We start from the raw sequence: 15,328 nt of genomic DNA on the forward strand, positions 1-15,328 counted from the left end.
ATGGGTTTATTTTATATCCTGCAACTTTGCTAAAGTTGTTTATTATTTCAAGTAGTTTTTTGATTCTCTAGGATTCTCTAAGTAAATCATCATATCATCTGCAAAAAGTGATAATTTAACTTCTTCTTTGCCTATTCTAATTCCTTCAATTTCTTTTTCTCCTCTTATTGCTACAGCTAACGTTTCTAGTACCAAATTGAATAGTAGGGGTGATAATGGACATCCTTGTTTCACCCCTGATCTTATTGGAAATGCATCTGGCTTATCTTAAAAGATATGTATGAGCAATACTGCTAGAAAAATGTAATGTTCTAACTAATCCTTTAAAACCCAAGGTGAAGTATATCCAACAACTAGGAAACAGATGAACAAGCTGGGGGAACAGCAATGTAAATCAAACTTCACTTTGCCATTTAAAATAGCAAATGAAGACTCTAAAGAAATATGGAAAGACACTGACACAAAATAAAGCAGAATTAGAAAAGCATAGACAATAGCTTACATGTTAAAAAAATCTTTTAAAGTACATATACAAAAAAGAGATTAAAAGAGGACCCGAAGTGAATCACTGAATATTGACTTGGACAAAGTATAGATATAGTTTAGAAGAGAATTTTATGTAGTTATTTTTTTAAATAAAGTTTATTATTTATTTTTAACTTATAAAAACTTTTTTGAGTTCCAAATTCTCTCCTTTCCTCCTATCCCTCTGCAGCCCACTGAGAAAGCAAGAAATGTGACATCAATTATACATGTGAAATCATGCAAAATACATTTCCATATTATCAGTGAAGCTTAATAGGGGCCAAATTAAAAAAAAATTTTTCTTGATCTCTAGAGTAAGAGTGTGAGGTACTATGTGTAAAATGTTGCAAAGAGAAAGCAAGAAAAATTGAAAAAATTATGCTTCATTCTGTATTCAGACTTCATCAGTTCTCTCACTAGGAGGTGGATAGTATTTTTTATCTCAAGTCCTTCGGAATTATCTTGGATCGTTGTCTTGATCAGAATAGCAAGCTAAGTCATTCGTAGCTTATCACTGTACAATATTACTATTATTGTGTACAATGTTCTCCTGGTTCTGCTCACTTCACTTTGTATCAGTTCATATATGTCTTCCCAGGTTTTTTGAAACCAACCTTCTCATTATGTCCTATATATTCCATTACAACCACATACCACAACTTGTTCAGCCATTTATCAATTGATGGGCATCTCCTCAATGTCCAATTCTTTGCCACCACAAAAAGAGCTGCTGTAAATATTTTTCTACAAGAAGTTCGTTTCCTTTTTCTTTGATCTCTTTGGCATATAGACCTGGTAGTGGTATTGTTGGATCAAAGAGTATGCATAGTTTTATAGATCTTTGGGCATAGTGTCAAATTGTTCTCCAGAATGGTTAGCTCACAACTCCACCAACAATGCATTAGTATCTCAATTTTTCCATATCTCCAACATCTGTCATTTTTGTTTTCTGCCATGCTAACAATCTAACAGGTATGAGCTGGTACCTTAGAGTTGGTTTAATTTGCATTTCTCTAATTAGTCGTGATTTAGAACATTTTTTATAATATGACTATAGAGAGCTTTGATTTCTTTTTCTGAAAATTGCCTGTTTATAGCCTTTGATAATTTATCAATTGGGGAATGACTCTTAATTTTATAAATTTGACTCAGTTCCCTATGTATTTGAGAAATAAGACCTTTATCAGAGAAACTTGCTGTAAATCCCGCCCCCTCCCCACCCAGTTTTCTGCTTTCCTTCTCATCTTGGCTACATTGGTTTTGCTTGTGCAAAACTTTTTAAATTTAATGTAATCAAAATTATCCTTTTATTTCCCATGAGACTTTCTATACTTTGTCATAAATTCTTCCTTTATCTATAGATCTAACAGGTAAAATTTTCCATGCTCCCCTAAATTGCTTATGATATCACCCTTTATATCTAAATCATGTACCCATTTTGAGCTTAGCTTGGTATACAGTGTGAGATGATAGTCTACTTAGTTTCTGCCAAACTGCTTTCCAGTTTTTCAAGCAATTGTTGTCAAACAGAAAGTTCTTGTCCCAAAAGTTTGGATCTTTGAGTTTATCAAACACTAAATTACTATGGTCTTTTACTACTGTGTACTGTGTACCTAACCTATTCCGCTGATCCACCATTCTATTTCTTAGCCAGTACTAGATTGTTTTCATCATTACTACTTTGTAATATAGTATGAAATCTGGAACCACTAAACTTCCTCAACATTTAAAAAAAAATGGTTCCTTTAATATTCTTAATTTTTGCTCTTCGAGATACATTTATATTTTCTAACTATAAATTAATTTTTGGTAGCTTGATTGGTATAGCACTTGAATAAGTAAATTAATTTAGATAGAATTGTCATTTTTATAATATTTGTTTGGTCTACCCATAAGCAATTAATAGTTCTCCAATTGTTTGTATTTGTATTGGTGTGAAGAGTATTTTGTTATTTTGTTTTTGTTGAAGATTTTGTTGATTTGGTTGGCTGGAAAGGAATTCTTGGTGAGAGCTTCTGTCTTTGAATATGGTGCATGAATGAAATGCCTTTCTGCCTCTGAACTGCATGAGGACAGACTGAGAGTTATCATATTATAGAGTTTCAAACAAAGTGTCAAAATAAATCTCTAAGAAGTGATTTTTTTTACCCATTTCTATACTGGATATTTTTAAAACATTACAACTTTATGAATAGCCACGCAACAGGACTCTGAAGTGAAGGGTGACAAAGTTTAACTTATGTTTTTTTTAAAAGTTCAACTTATGTTAACACTACCACCAAATTGTCACTCAATTAGAAAGTTTCAATACTTTAGCATGATGGAGCAGTCTAATAATAAGCACTAGAATGGGAGTCAAAAGTCTTGAATTCTAGTGCCAACTTTGTCACTAACTCACTGCTTAATGTTGGACAAGTCACTTCCTCTCTTTGGGTCTCATTTCTTCTGTAAAATGAGCAAGTTGGAAGAGATTAATTCTAATGTCTAAAAACTCTCTAATTTCAAGACATTTTACTAACTTTCTAGAATCTTATAGATATAAACCTTTTATAAACGGGGCAGACCTAGAAGAACGGATTTCCTGGTTTCTTGTCTCCTACTGCAGTTGTCCTTTCATTATAATAGTCTGTCTCTTTAATTTAGTAATATCCAATAAACCTGAAAACCTAAAGTACATTAACATGTACAGTATATAAATGAAATTATGTCTTTTCCCTCAAGTGTTAGAAGAAACCATTTAAGAAAAAGCTAGTACATTTCTTGTTAGTAAACAGTATTATTACTTACATGGCTATTTGCTTGGGGCTGATTCCTGTAACTTTTCATTATGTCTTGAAAAGTTCTTTCTTCTTTTGTTACCTAAGGAAAAGAAAACCACATTTTTCAACTATTATTCAAAAAATAATGAGCATAACCAAAAACTAAAATAGGTAAAATGATCATCCATAAAAGTATTAACTTTAAGGACAATAAACAATTTAATTAGGGTTCTCTTATTTTAAAGAATAGGTTCCTGAAATCTATATGGACCAACAACAAAGCAGAGGCAAATTTACTTTCCCTTTACTGAATATAAACCTCCATAGATCTTAGAGAACATGAAACCTCTGGTCATAACTGAATTGTTTAAGTTTCCTGTTTTATTAGTGTTCAACACTTTTTAAAAAGTAAATTAAATACACACCAAAAGTAAGAATATATCTCAGTGTTAAAACAAGGATTTTTTTATACCAGGATTTGGCCTTTTTACTTCAAACAGACTATGGATGTTTTGATGCTTATAGGACAGTAACTGTAAGTATTACTTAGAGTTACTGTAAGTGTCCACATGCATGCCTACTATGCAGTAGTGACAATGTGGTCATCATACTCAAAATGTTTATAATAAATAGAGTGGTATAATCAGCGTTCTACTTAAACATATGAGAAAGGCTTAATTCATAGTTTCTCATTCTAATAAATCTTTCTGTTTCATGTCATCCAGCTATGGCAACAATGAAACTTTCAAATTTACTGTATGGTTGTCTGAGCTATATTCTATTCACATTTTATCTGGATTAACCTTTCTAAATACTAATTAAAAGACTTTAATACTTTGCATAAAAAAGAATAAAATGTTAATATCAGGAGGAATAGTAATTCATTCGAAGGTACTGAAATGGAAAGAAAATTAGACAACTAGTATTGCTACAACCTAGATATTTACCTGGGTTAAAAACATTTTTAATTTAAAAATTTTCAATTAACAAGCATTTGTTTTTTCTTTTGCCTCCCTCCCTCCCCCAATAGAAATAAAAAACAAAACCATTATAACAAGTATGCTTAATCAAGCAAAACATATTCCCACACTGTCCATAACCAGAAAATGTCATGTCTCATTCTGTATCTGAATGCATCTCTTTCTCTGTCAGGAAGTAGGTAGTATGCTTCCATGGTTGTGATTAAGTTCTTAAATCTTCTAAAGTTATTTGTTTTTTCCAATATAGTTATTGTATAAATTTTTCTTTTGGTTCTGTTCACTTCACTCTTCAACAATTCACTGGTCTTCCCAGGTTTCTCTGACACTGTCCCTTTCACTATTTCTTATGATACAATAGTATTCCAATACACTCATATACCATAATTATTTGCCCAGTCCCTAATGGATAGGTATCCCCTTAGTTTTCAGTTCTATAACTACAAAAGGAGCTGCTATAAATATTTTTTATACGCATAGGTCATCTTCCACTTTCTTTGATCTTTTTAAAATATTGATCTAACAATGTATTACTGTGTTCAAAGGTATGTAATTTCGTAACTCTGGGGGCAAAATTATGGATTGCTTTTCAGAATGGTTGGACACAGGTCCAGTGCATTAATGTGCCTCTCTTCCCCTAGCCCTTCAAGCTGTCATTTTCCTTTTTTGTAAACTTTGCCAATCTGTTGGGTATAAGGTAAAAATCTGAGTTATTTTAGTTTATATTTCTCCAAACATTAATTATATGAAGCATTTTTTCATATGTCCATAGATAGTTTGGATTTAATTTGAAAACTGCCTGTTCATATCCTTTGACCATTTATCAACAAGATCAGGGCTTCTTAAACTTTTTCTACTTGTGATCCCTTCAGTGGCTTATCAGTTTAAGAAGCGCTGAACTAGATGACACATTCTTATCCATCTGATTCAGCAAATTTTGTAAACTTGAAAATAAGATATTTGCTAGAGAAAATTGCTTCAATATTTTTCCTGAGTTGTTTTTTTCATTATCTCTTTTGAAATTCTTGAACTTTTGTTCTTCCAGATGAATTGTTCTTACTTTTTCTAGCTCTGTAAGATAATTCTATGGTAGTTTGATTAGGATGGTACTGAATAAGCAAATTGATTTAGGTGGTATTGTCATTTTCATGATACTAGTTCAATCTTCACCAGCAATTTATATTTTGCTAAATATATATATTTTTATTTCCATAAACTGTTTTCTATTTCTATTTCTTTATGTATGTTGATGGGTGGATTCTGAAGTAGTTAATAAATTCTATAGTTATTTAAATGAAATTTATCTTTTCTTGTTGGTCTTTGTTGGTAACGGATAGCAATGCTGATGACTTATGGGGATTTATTTTATATCCTATAATTATGCTGAAGTTATTAATAGTTCCAATTAATTTTTTTAGTTGACTCTAGGGTTCTGTAAGTAAACCATCTGATTGTCTGCAAAAAGTAATAATTTTGCTTTCTCTTTGTCTATGCATACTCTTTCAACTTTTTTTTCTTATTGCTAATAACTAGCATTTCTAGCACTCTATTAAATAATAATAATGGACATCTTTACTCCTGATTTTACTAGAAAGCTCTCTAGTTTATCCCCATTACATATGTTTCTGTTTTGATAGATACGACTTACCTTAATTAAGGAAAGGTCCATTTATAGTAACAATAACAATGATGAGAATGATAGCTAACATTTATACAGCACTTACTACGTGCTAGACACTGTGCTAAGATCTTTACAATCATCAACTCACTTGGGCCTCACAACGATCCTGGGAAATAGATGCGATTATAATTCCCATTTTACAGATGAGGAAACTGAGGCAAACAGATGTAAAATGACTTGTCCAGGATCACTAAGCTAGTAAATGTCTGAGGCTGGATTTGAACTCAGGTTTTTCTGACTATAAGCCCAGTGCTCTCTCCACCATCTACATGTCCTTTTCTAGTGTTGTTGTTATTGTTTTAACAGAAATGGGTTTTATATTTTGTCAGAAGTTTTTCTGCATCTATTAATATAATTGTATACTTTTTCTTATTATTAATATGGTCTGTTATGTTTATGATTTTCATCATACAGAACCAACACTGTATTCCTGGCATAAATCCAACCTGGTTAGGATATACTTTTTGGTATTCAATGTGAATTTTAATAATATTTTAATGTTAAAATTTTATATCAATGTTTATTAGAGGTATAGGACTGTAATTTTGTTTCTGTACTGACTTTCTTTGGTTTAGGAATCAAGACCATTTTGTATCATGGAAAGAATCTGAAAGGATCCCTTTTCCTAGTTTTACAAAGAGTTTAGGTAATATTAGAATTAGTTTTTATTTGAACGTTTGATAGAATTTGCTTGTATATCCATTTGGTCCCAAGGTGCTTTTCTTTGGGAGTTCATTTACGGCTTTTTCAATTTCTTTTTCCGAGATTAGGTTATTTAACTCCTCTATTTCTTATTTTGTTCATCTGGGTCTTTTATAATTTTATAAATATAAATCCATTTAAGTTGTTGGTTTTATTGGCATTTAGTTGGGCAAAATAGTTTCTGAAAATTTCCTTAATTCTTTATTTGCTATGAATTTTCCATTTTTATTCTGGTAATTTGATTTTTCTCTATTCCTAATAGTTAATCTATGTTATTGTTGTTTTTCTTCTTTCAAAAAAAAAAAGCTCCTAGTTTTATTTATTAATTCAATGTTTTGGGTTTTTTTTTGCTTTCAATTTTGTTACTCTCTTCTTTGGTTTTTAGGAACTCTATTTAGGTGTTCAACTTTTTGTAGTGTTCTTTTTCTTTTTTAAGTTGCCTGCCCAATTCATTGTGTTCTTTCTATCTTTTGTTGATGCAAGTGTTTAGAGATACACATTTCCCCTAAGGACTTTTTATCTACATCATACAAATTTTGGTAAGTTGGCTCATTGTTGTTATTCCCTTTAATGGAATTACTGTTTCTGTGATTTGTTCTTTGACTCACCAATTCTTCAGGATTAAATTATTTATTCCCCAATTAATTTTAAACCCATTCTTCAATATCCCTTTGCTAAATATAATTTTTATTGTATCATGGGTCATTAAAGGATATTTAATTGTTCTGATTTTGTTCATGAGGTTTTTGTGCCCTAATATCTGGCAATTTTTACAAAGGTAAAAAGAATAGCTGAGAAATGTATACTCTCTTAAATTCACATTCAATGATCACTAGAGAGTTATCATATGTAACTTTTCTAAAATTCTATCCAGGTCCTTAACTTCTATCTTATTTATTTGTGTTTAGATCTGTCTAATTCTAAATGGGGTTCATTGAGATCCCTAACCATTATAATTTTACTGTATATTTCTTTCTGTAACATGCTTATTTTTTTCCTTTAAGTTCTTAGATGTTATATCATTTGGTATGTGTCAAGTATTGATAGAGTTTATGATACCTTCCAATCTAAAGTGGCTTTCTGTTTATTTCTTTTAATTAAATCTTTTTTTTTTTTTTGCTGATTCTTTACCTTGAGACTAAAATTTGTTGTTTAGTTGTTTTTCACCTGTGTCTGATTCTTCCTGATCCTATTTGGGTTTTTCCTGGCAAAGAATGGTTTCTCATTTCCTTTTTTTCAGCTCATTTTACAGATGAAGAAAATGAAGCAAAGAGTGTTATGGACTTTCCCAGTGTCACACAGCTAGTAAATGTCTGAGGCCAAATTTGAACTCAAGAAAATGAATCTTCCTGACTCCAGGCTTGGCACTCTATCCAGTGCACCACTTAGCTGTCCGAGATCATAACTACCCCTGCCATTTTTTAAACTTCAATTACAATATAATAGATTTTGCTTTAGTTCCTTATTTTAACTTTGTGTGAATCTGTTTCAAGTGTATTTTTTGTAAACGACATATTATTGGATTTTGCTTTCCAATCCATTCTGGTATCCTATTCTATTATATGGGTGATTTCATCCCATTCATACCCACAATTACAATTGCTATTTATTTCCCTTTATTTGCTTTCCATCCCTTATTTAAAAAGAAGAAGGTTATAAGAGGAGTGAACTCGGTATCAGTGCTCTATGCTTAATGCATTCAGCTTTGGCTCCTCTTCCTCTCCATTGAACACCAATTACAGATTCTTATCCTTCTCAACTCCTCTTCACGACACACCCTTCAAGCTTAAGAGTTTGTTTTACTTAGGAGTAATGCCTCCCTGAATATGCCCTTTCTCTTGTTTCCCTGTTGAACTGAATATTTTTCTATACAAATTCTATGTATGTGTATATTCTACCCTCCTTTGAAAAATTCATATGAAATTGAGATTCAAGTGATTTCCATTTTCCCATTCTTTCCCAATTTGTGTAGTATTTTACACCTTAATTATGAGATAAGTTTCCCATCTTTTCCCCCCTCTTTCTTCACTGGTGCATTCTTCACCCTCCCCACAACTTTCTTCTTTTAAGAAGTCAAAACAAAACTACCTCCCAGCTCCTCTGTCCTACTTAACTCCCTCTATGATATTAGGCATCTGAGGGATACTTGTTCCTTTCCCTCTATTAAAATGTACCTGTCAGATCTATGGATAAGGGAAGAGTTTATGACCAAATAAGAGACACAGGGGATTGTGGGAAATAAAATAGATAATTTTGATTACATGAAATTAAAAGCTTTTGCACAAACAAAACTAATGCATCAAAAATTACAAGGAAAACAAGAACCTGGGAAAAAAATTGTGTAGCCTGTTTCTCTGATAAAGGCCTCATTTCTCAAATCCATAAAGAACCGTGATAAATTTATACAAATAAGAGCCATTCCCCAGTTGATAAATGGTCAAAGGATATGAACAGGTGTTTTTCAGAAAAAGAAAACAGAGCTATCAATAGTCACATGAAAAAATGATCTAAATCACTACTGATTAGAGAAATGCAAATTAAAACAATTCTGAAACAAGAGCTTCTTTCTTCCTACTGTTCACTTGTGTTTACTTTTTAAAGTTTCTCTTGACTCCTAGCTTCCTAATACAAAGTTTCAACTTAGCTCTAGTCTTTACATCAGGAATTCTAGAAGCCCTCTCTTTCAGTAAAAGCCCATCCCCTCTTCCACCACATTAAGGATTATACTCAGTTTTCTGAGCAAGTTATTCTAGGTTTTAAGTCTTTGTTTTTTAGAATATTATATTCTATGCTCTCCATTTGTTTATGGTGGTCATTGCTAAATCTTGTACAATCCTGACTGTAGCTCCATGGTATTTGGAACTCTTTTTTTTTCTGTCTGCTTGCAGTATTTTCTCTTTGACTGGAAAGCTCTAGATTTTGGCTATGATGTTCCTGGGACTTTTTATTTTGGCATTTCAGGAGGTAATTGGTGGATCCTATGTATTTTCACTTTACCTTCTGGTTTTATTAGGTCTAAACAGTTTTCTTTCATGATTTCCTTAATATCAAGGCACTCTCTCTTTCTCTGTTTTCCAAGTAAGTTGTTTTTATATGTGACACCTTATACTTCCTTCTATTTTATTTCCAACTATTTTAATATTTCTTGTTATTTCATGGCACTGTTAACTTCTGTTTGATCTCCATTCTGATTTTCAAGGTGTCTATTATTTGAGGAAGGCTGTTAATTCTTTTTCCAAATCTTTTATTCAAAACTCTCATTTCTTTTCTAAATCTTTCCTCTAGCACTCTCAATTCATTTAAAATGTCATTTAGAAATTTTGAGACCAAAATGTATTTTTCTTTGAGGCTTTATTTATAGATGTTTTGCAGTTAATCTCTTCTTGGTTTGTGTTTTAAGAATTTCTTGTTTACTCATTCTTCCGGCTACATTTACTTTATAGAGACTTTGTGTTAGGGCCAGGCTCAGTGTACTTCTGGAAGGAACGCCAGGTCCTTTTATGATCCTGGCCTGTTTTATCTGGGGTCCTGCCACTGCGTTCTCTGGGTTTTGAATGTTACATTCTTCAAAGATCACAGGTTTGAATGAGGCCAGCATACTGCAAAATTTTAGCAAGTCTCTACCAGTCTGATATAGGGCATGGTCTACTTGCTGTTCTCTTGGACTTAAGCTTTCCAGGTTCTTGACCCTGCTTTAGGCCTAGACAACACAACGGCAGATTTGCTCCTGGGTGCTGCTCAAGTATATATTTTCTGTACCTAGCCCTTATTAGTTAGCTAGAAAGCTTCTTCAGATTCAAAGCCTTTGTCCTGGCCATTCATCTTTGGCCCAAGTCCTAGAACTAGTTCCAGGGTCAGAAGAACAGAGCTGCCAGCCCACCCCTGGTCTGTGTCTAGTGACAGAATCTAAGTTCTCCCCCTAGGGCCAAAGCAATAGTGCTCCCAGCTAACTGCATTCCAGCTTCTTGCCCCAGTCACTTGACAAATTTGTTATCTTGGGCTAGAACAATGATTCACTGTGGTTTCTTCTTAAATTTCCTGATCATTGCTCCATCTGGCCTACTTCTTAGATCTTTGTTGGAACAACTGTGGGGAAAGCTGGACTGTACGACTTCTTCCTACTCTACCATCTTTGCTGGTGAGAAAAACATTTTGTCCTTAATATCCTCCTCTGCTAAAGCTAAGATTGGACTAGATGATTTCTCAGGGCTCTTACAGATCTATCAGTCCATAATTATTTAGTGTATGGAGAAGTTTTAATTTCTAGAGTGTCTATTCTTACTATGTGGGAAGAATGATAGTTCTGGAACCTTGAATAGAACAAAGGAAATAAAGATAGCAATAATCGGAATTCACTTTCCCAACAAAGGTGAGTCACTTGGTCTATGAAGGGTAAGACTAATGCAGGATTAAGTTTAATAGATCAAGTTCATATCTAAAGTGAAGCCAATATGGATAAAAACTACTTCGCCAAACCAATGTATTACCTTTGCCATAATGTAAAAAGCACAAAGGAGGAGCTGATCCAAATGTCTGTCTCTCATTAGATCAAAGCAATGCACTAATGTGAACTCAAAACATGTCCATATCTTCCTTCTCAAGTCATTGGAAATATCCAGTTTTAAGCACAAATCACGTAACCGTACACTTGCCAAATGATAGACCTAAGATGGAATGAAGAACAAGATATTAAGCACAAAGCCTAGTGAATCTTTTTTTTCCAAAAATAAGTGTTATTGATGTCTTTGTTTTCATATCATATCTATTTCTGGAAACAACATCTCCTACCTTCTATTGCAATGAGTGTTCCCTTAAAACAAAGAAAAATAGTTAAGCAAAACTACACAATAGTGAACATGTCTGAAAGTGTATACAACATTCCATACCCATAATCCCTTGCTTACCCCAAAGAAGGGCAATGATTCATCATTACACTTACTGAATATTCAAGTTACGTAATCTTTGAACACATATAGTTGTATGTGTTAAAAAGGCCACATAAATTATTGTGGGGACATGGGTCAAAATGTTAAAATCCTTAGGCACTACCTTAAATAAAATCAGGCTGTGGGCAAATAAGCAACACTGAAAAATTTATATCAGAACATTAGTACTTTGGACTATTAACATCTGTAAATCATAACTGATAATACATTTGTATGCAGGCATATGCTTAAAAATATCTGCAGGGCAATGCAAGCAACCACAAAAGATGAAAATGTCAAATCATACACAAGCAACCATATAAGATGCAAGCAAAATGTTTGACTACATTTAGAATATTATGAAATTACAGATCCTTAAAGTAGTGAAGTGTCACACTGAAAAAGGATGACTATGTAATTATGACATGAGTTTAATATATAGAAAGTAATTTGCTCATCTTACATTAAGGACTAACTAGTCCAAGCACTGTATCTGGTTTGGATGGCCCCAACTTTTGAAATACAGAACAAAAATAATAACCAAAAAGAACAAATTTTTTTTTTAAAAAAGGATGAGGAAAATGTTATAGCTATGGGAAGATTAAAAGAAGTTGGGTTTATTTGATGTGGAGAAGTTGAAGACAAAACTCTTTAAATGATGATGATGGTTATCAGCTGCTCCTAACTTACAGGGTAGTAAACTATAGGAATTGAATTGAAATTTGCACCGAGATTAACTATAAAGGGAATTTTTAAGAGTTGTGATTATTAAGTGCTGAAATAGGTTGCCAAGGGAAAATGGTCCCTTGAGAGTCTTAAGAATGGGGGAGTCATCTAGTTGTAGGGTGGAATGAATGGCCACTTGAGGTCCCCTTCAGCTCTAGAATCCTGTACAAAAAGTACTACTTGGCTAGTAGTTTGGCTAAAAACCTATATAAGCTGCTTAATAATAGCAGATGATAAAAGCAGCTTTTCATTGTTAAGTAAAAATAGTAAGCCAAAAGAAGTCAATTAAGGAAATGATTGCTTAACAATTTCAGAGGTTGAACCATGATTCATTAGGACTTTGTTTTTGATATGCTACACTTGTTATCTCTTTTGAATAGCTGGAAGTATTCTATGAATCCTTATTCTGTCAAAATGGAAACATCTACCTTCCTATAAAAGAGTGCTAGGGATCCAGTTCTTTTTGGTCGGCTTACTCCACCCTGATGCATTTCTAGCGCTTTTGTTGCATGAGACTGTTTTGGAGAAGTACCACTTAATGACTGAGCAGTAATTTGTATTTGTACAGGGCTCTCCACTCTAGACTGCTCATTTGCATTCACTGGCATAGGTATTACTGTGATCCCTCCTGTATCAGCGGCAACACCTGGAAAACAAAAGGACACATTTTCAGTTTTGGAACTAAACTGTATATGTAATAACATACACACAGGGCAAATGATATATAGGAAAATTAAGTGACTTACCCAGTGTCACATAGCTAATTAGTGGCAAAGTCACAAAACAATTTAACAATCACTCTGTAAAAAATTTTCAGATTATCATTCTGGTGCTCCTTCTAACCACACAATGCTACTTACTGGATTAGCTTGACAAACTTGAAGCCTACAGAGGTAGTGGAGAGCACAGTGCTGTCTTCACAGAACTATCAGGCTCGAGGGGACCTCGATCAGCTAGTTCCCTCCCCTGCAGAATTAATCATTTCCACAAGATCTCCAATAAGTGATTATCTAACCTCTATCTAAATATCTCCTGAAAAAGCTCATCCCATTTTCATTATAAGATAAAAAAGACTGCCTTCATTTGCCCAATGGGATAATACCAATTTGAATATATACTCCAAGGAAAATCAGTGGTGTTATCTACTTCACAAAAGAACTTATGGGAAAGGTGGCAGAGAATATAAATTATTCTGAAGTTTTGACCTACCTAGATCATTCTGTTGTTTAGGAAGACACGAAGACACACACACACACACACACACACACACACACACACACACACACAGAAAGATTAGTGACAATAACAGATCAAATTAAATCTGTGGGCTTAAAATTGTCTTCTAACAAGTATCAGTTCTGAAAAGCAATAGTGTCAAATTTAAATGGAAAAAAGGGCTACTAACCCATATATAAGGATCCCTGCAAGCCACATATTAGTTTTAAAATGTAATGTTATCTGTTTTATTATATTTTTTTGTTAAATATTTCCCAAGTACATTTAAGTCTGATTTGGGTCACACTTTGAGAGTGTTACAGGCTATATGTATGACATCTCTGTTGTAGAGCATGTATTAGGCCACATGATATCCAAACACGGATATGGCAGTGGATAAGGAGGAAGAATTAAGTACTGACTGAGAGAAAACAGAGCCTCTGAATCACACAAGATTCAAAAAGTTATTGTAAACTTAAGATGCTTCTGAGGTTCAGTGAGCATTACTGCAAGTGTCTGGAAAATCATGCCATTATAACAAAATTCCAAAATAAGTGTGAACATGGATGCCATGTCAAGAAGCAAAAGGGAAAAAGTACAGCCCAAATAATGATGGGTGAATAATTCTCATTCTTCGTGAAAATACAAACTGTTAGCAAATTGATAGGTACCTTAGAGATCATTTGTTGCAATATCTATTCAGCTTGCCAATGAGAAATGTAGGAGCCAGAGAGGAGAAGGCACCCCGACTCATTTGGGAAAAGATTAACATGACCATATGTGAACATCTGCGGTATTAGAAACAACTTGGAATTGCTTAATTACATTGCTTAACATTACATTGCAGAACATTCAAATGAATGCTTATCCTCTTTTAGGCCTCTGCATCTTTGAGACGTAACTAAATTCTGTGGAACCCTACTTCTGCCTTATCAGAAAGATGTATAGAGGGAATGCTGTAAAACAAATATGTATTTGAGGAATTGTAAACAAGAGTTAACAACCCAAAGAGAAACCTTCAGCTAAAATCATGAAGAAGTCTGTACTTTTAAGTTAAAAAAGAAAAAAGAAAAAACGCAATGAAGGAAAGGGACCTGGGCAGGGGGAAAAAACCAAGGGACAAGAGCTTCAGTTCAAACAAGACAAAAAGCTCTAAGACATCCAGCACTGACTTGATTGGAACAAAATGGAAAGAGGACTATGCTAATACAGGGTTTCCACTCCTCCATATTCTATGTGCCTGGTTACCTAGCCCTCCCCCCATCCTCAAATGCTGCCACCTCAATGATTTTCTTGCTTATTGCACCTGTAGACAGAGAAGCACAAAGATATTCTCACTGACTCAATCTTTGTGGTGGTGGTGTTCAGCTGTTTCTGAATCTTCGTGACCCCATTAGGGGTTTTCTTGGCAAAAATATTGGAGTAGTTTGCCATTCCATTCTCCAGCTCATTTTACAGATAAGGAAACTGAGGTAAACAGATTTAAGTGCCTTGCTCAGGATCACATAGCCAGTAAGTGTGAGGTCAATTTTGAACTTGGGTCTTATTGACTCTAGGCTCAGCACTCTTATCTACTGTGCTACCCATAAATCTTTGTGGTACAGCTATTCTATCTTAGTGATGGCTTAGTAAATAAGGCAGCTAAGATCTACAGATCATCAACGAAAACAAAGAACTAAAAGATTTCAAATGTGATGGAAGGATTATTGGGATTATTTTCAGATGTTTTTCATACATCTTACAAACATTTTTCATGCATTTATTCACTCATTAGCACAAATTGTGCCTTCTGGCCAGCTGGTGTGCTGTGCCAGCAAA

The 15,328-nt window shown here is 33.6% G+C and overlaps 1 protein-coding gene across 1 annotated transcript in view; it reads right to left on the reverse strand.

Annotated features, from left to right (window-relative positions):
- RBL1 (RB transcriptional corepressor like 1) overlaps window positions 1–15,328 on the reverse strand; it is a 71,292-nt gene that overhangs the window by 8,952 nt on the left and 47,012 nt on the right. The window contains exons 16-18 of the mRNA XM_036749157.1: window positions 12,724–12,941; window positions 11,132–11,308; window positions 3,313–3,384 (exon numbers count right to left, since the gene is read on the reverse strand). Coding sequence (XP_036605052.1) covers window positions 3,313–3,384; window positions 11,132–11,308; window positions 12,724–12,941 — 467 coding nt within the window. The remainder of the gene's footprint in view (window positions 1–3,312; window positions 3,385–11,131; window positions 11,309–12,723; window positions 12,942–15,328) is intronic.

The sequence above is a fragment of the Trichosurus vulpecula genome, chromosome 3 (assembly GCF_011100635.1).
Source record: "Trichosurus vulpecula isolate mTriVul1 chromosome 3, mTriVul1.pri, whole genome shotgun sequence".
NCBI classification, from domain to species: domain Eukaryota; kingdom Metazoa; phylum Chordata; class Mammalia; order Diprotodontia; family Phalangeridae; genus Trichosurus; species Trichosurus vulpecula.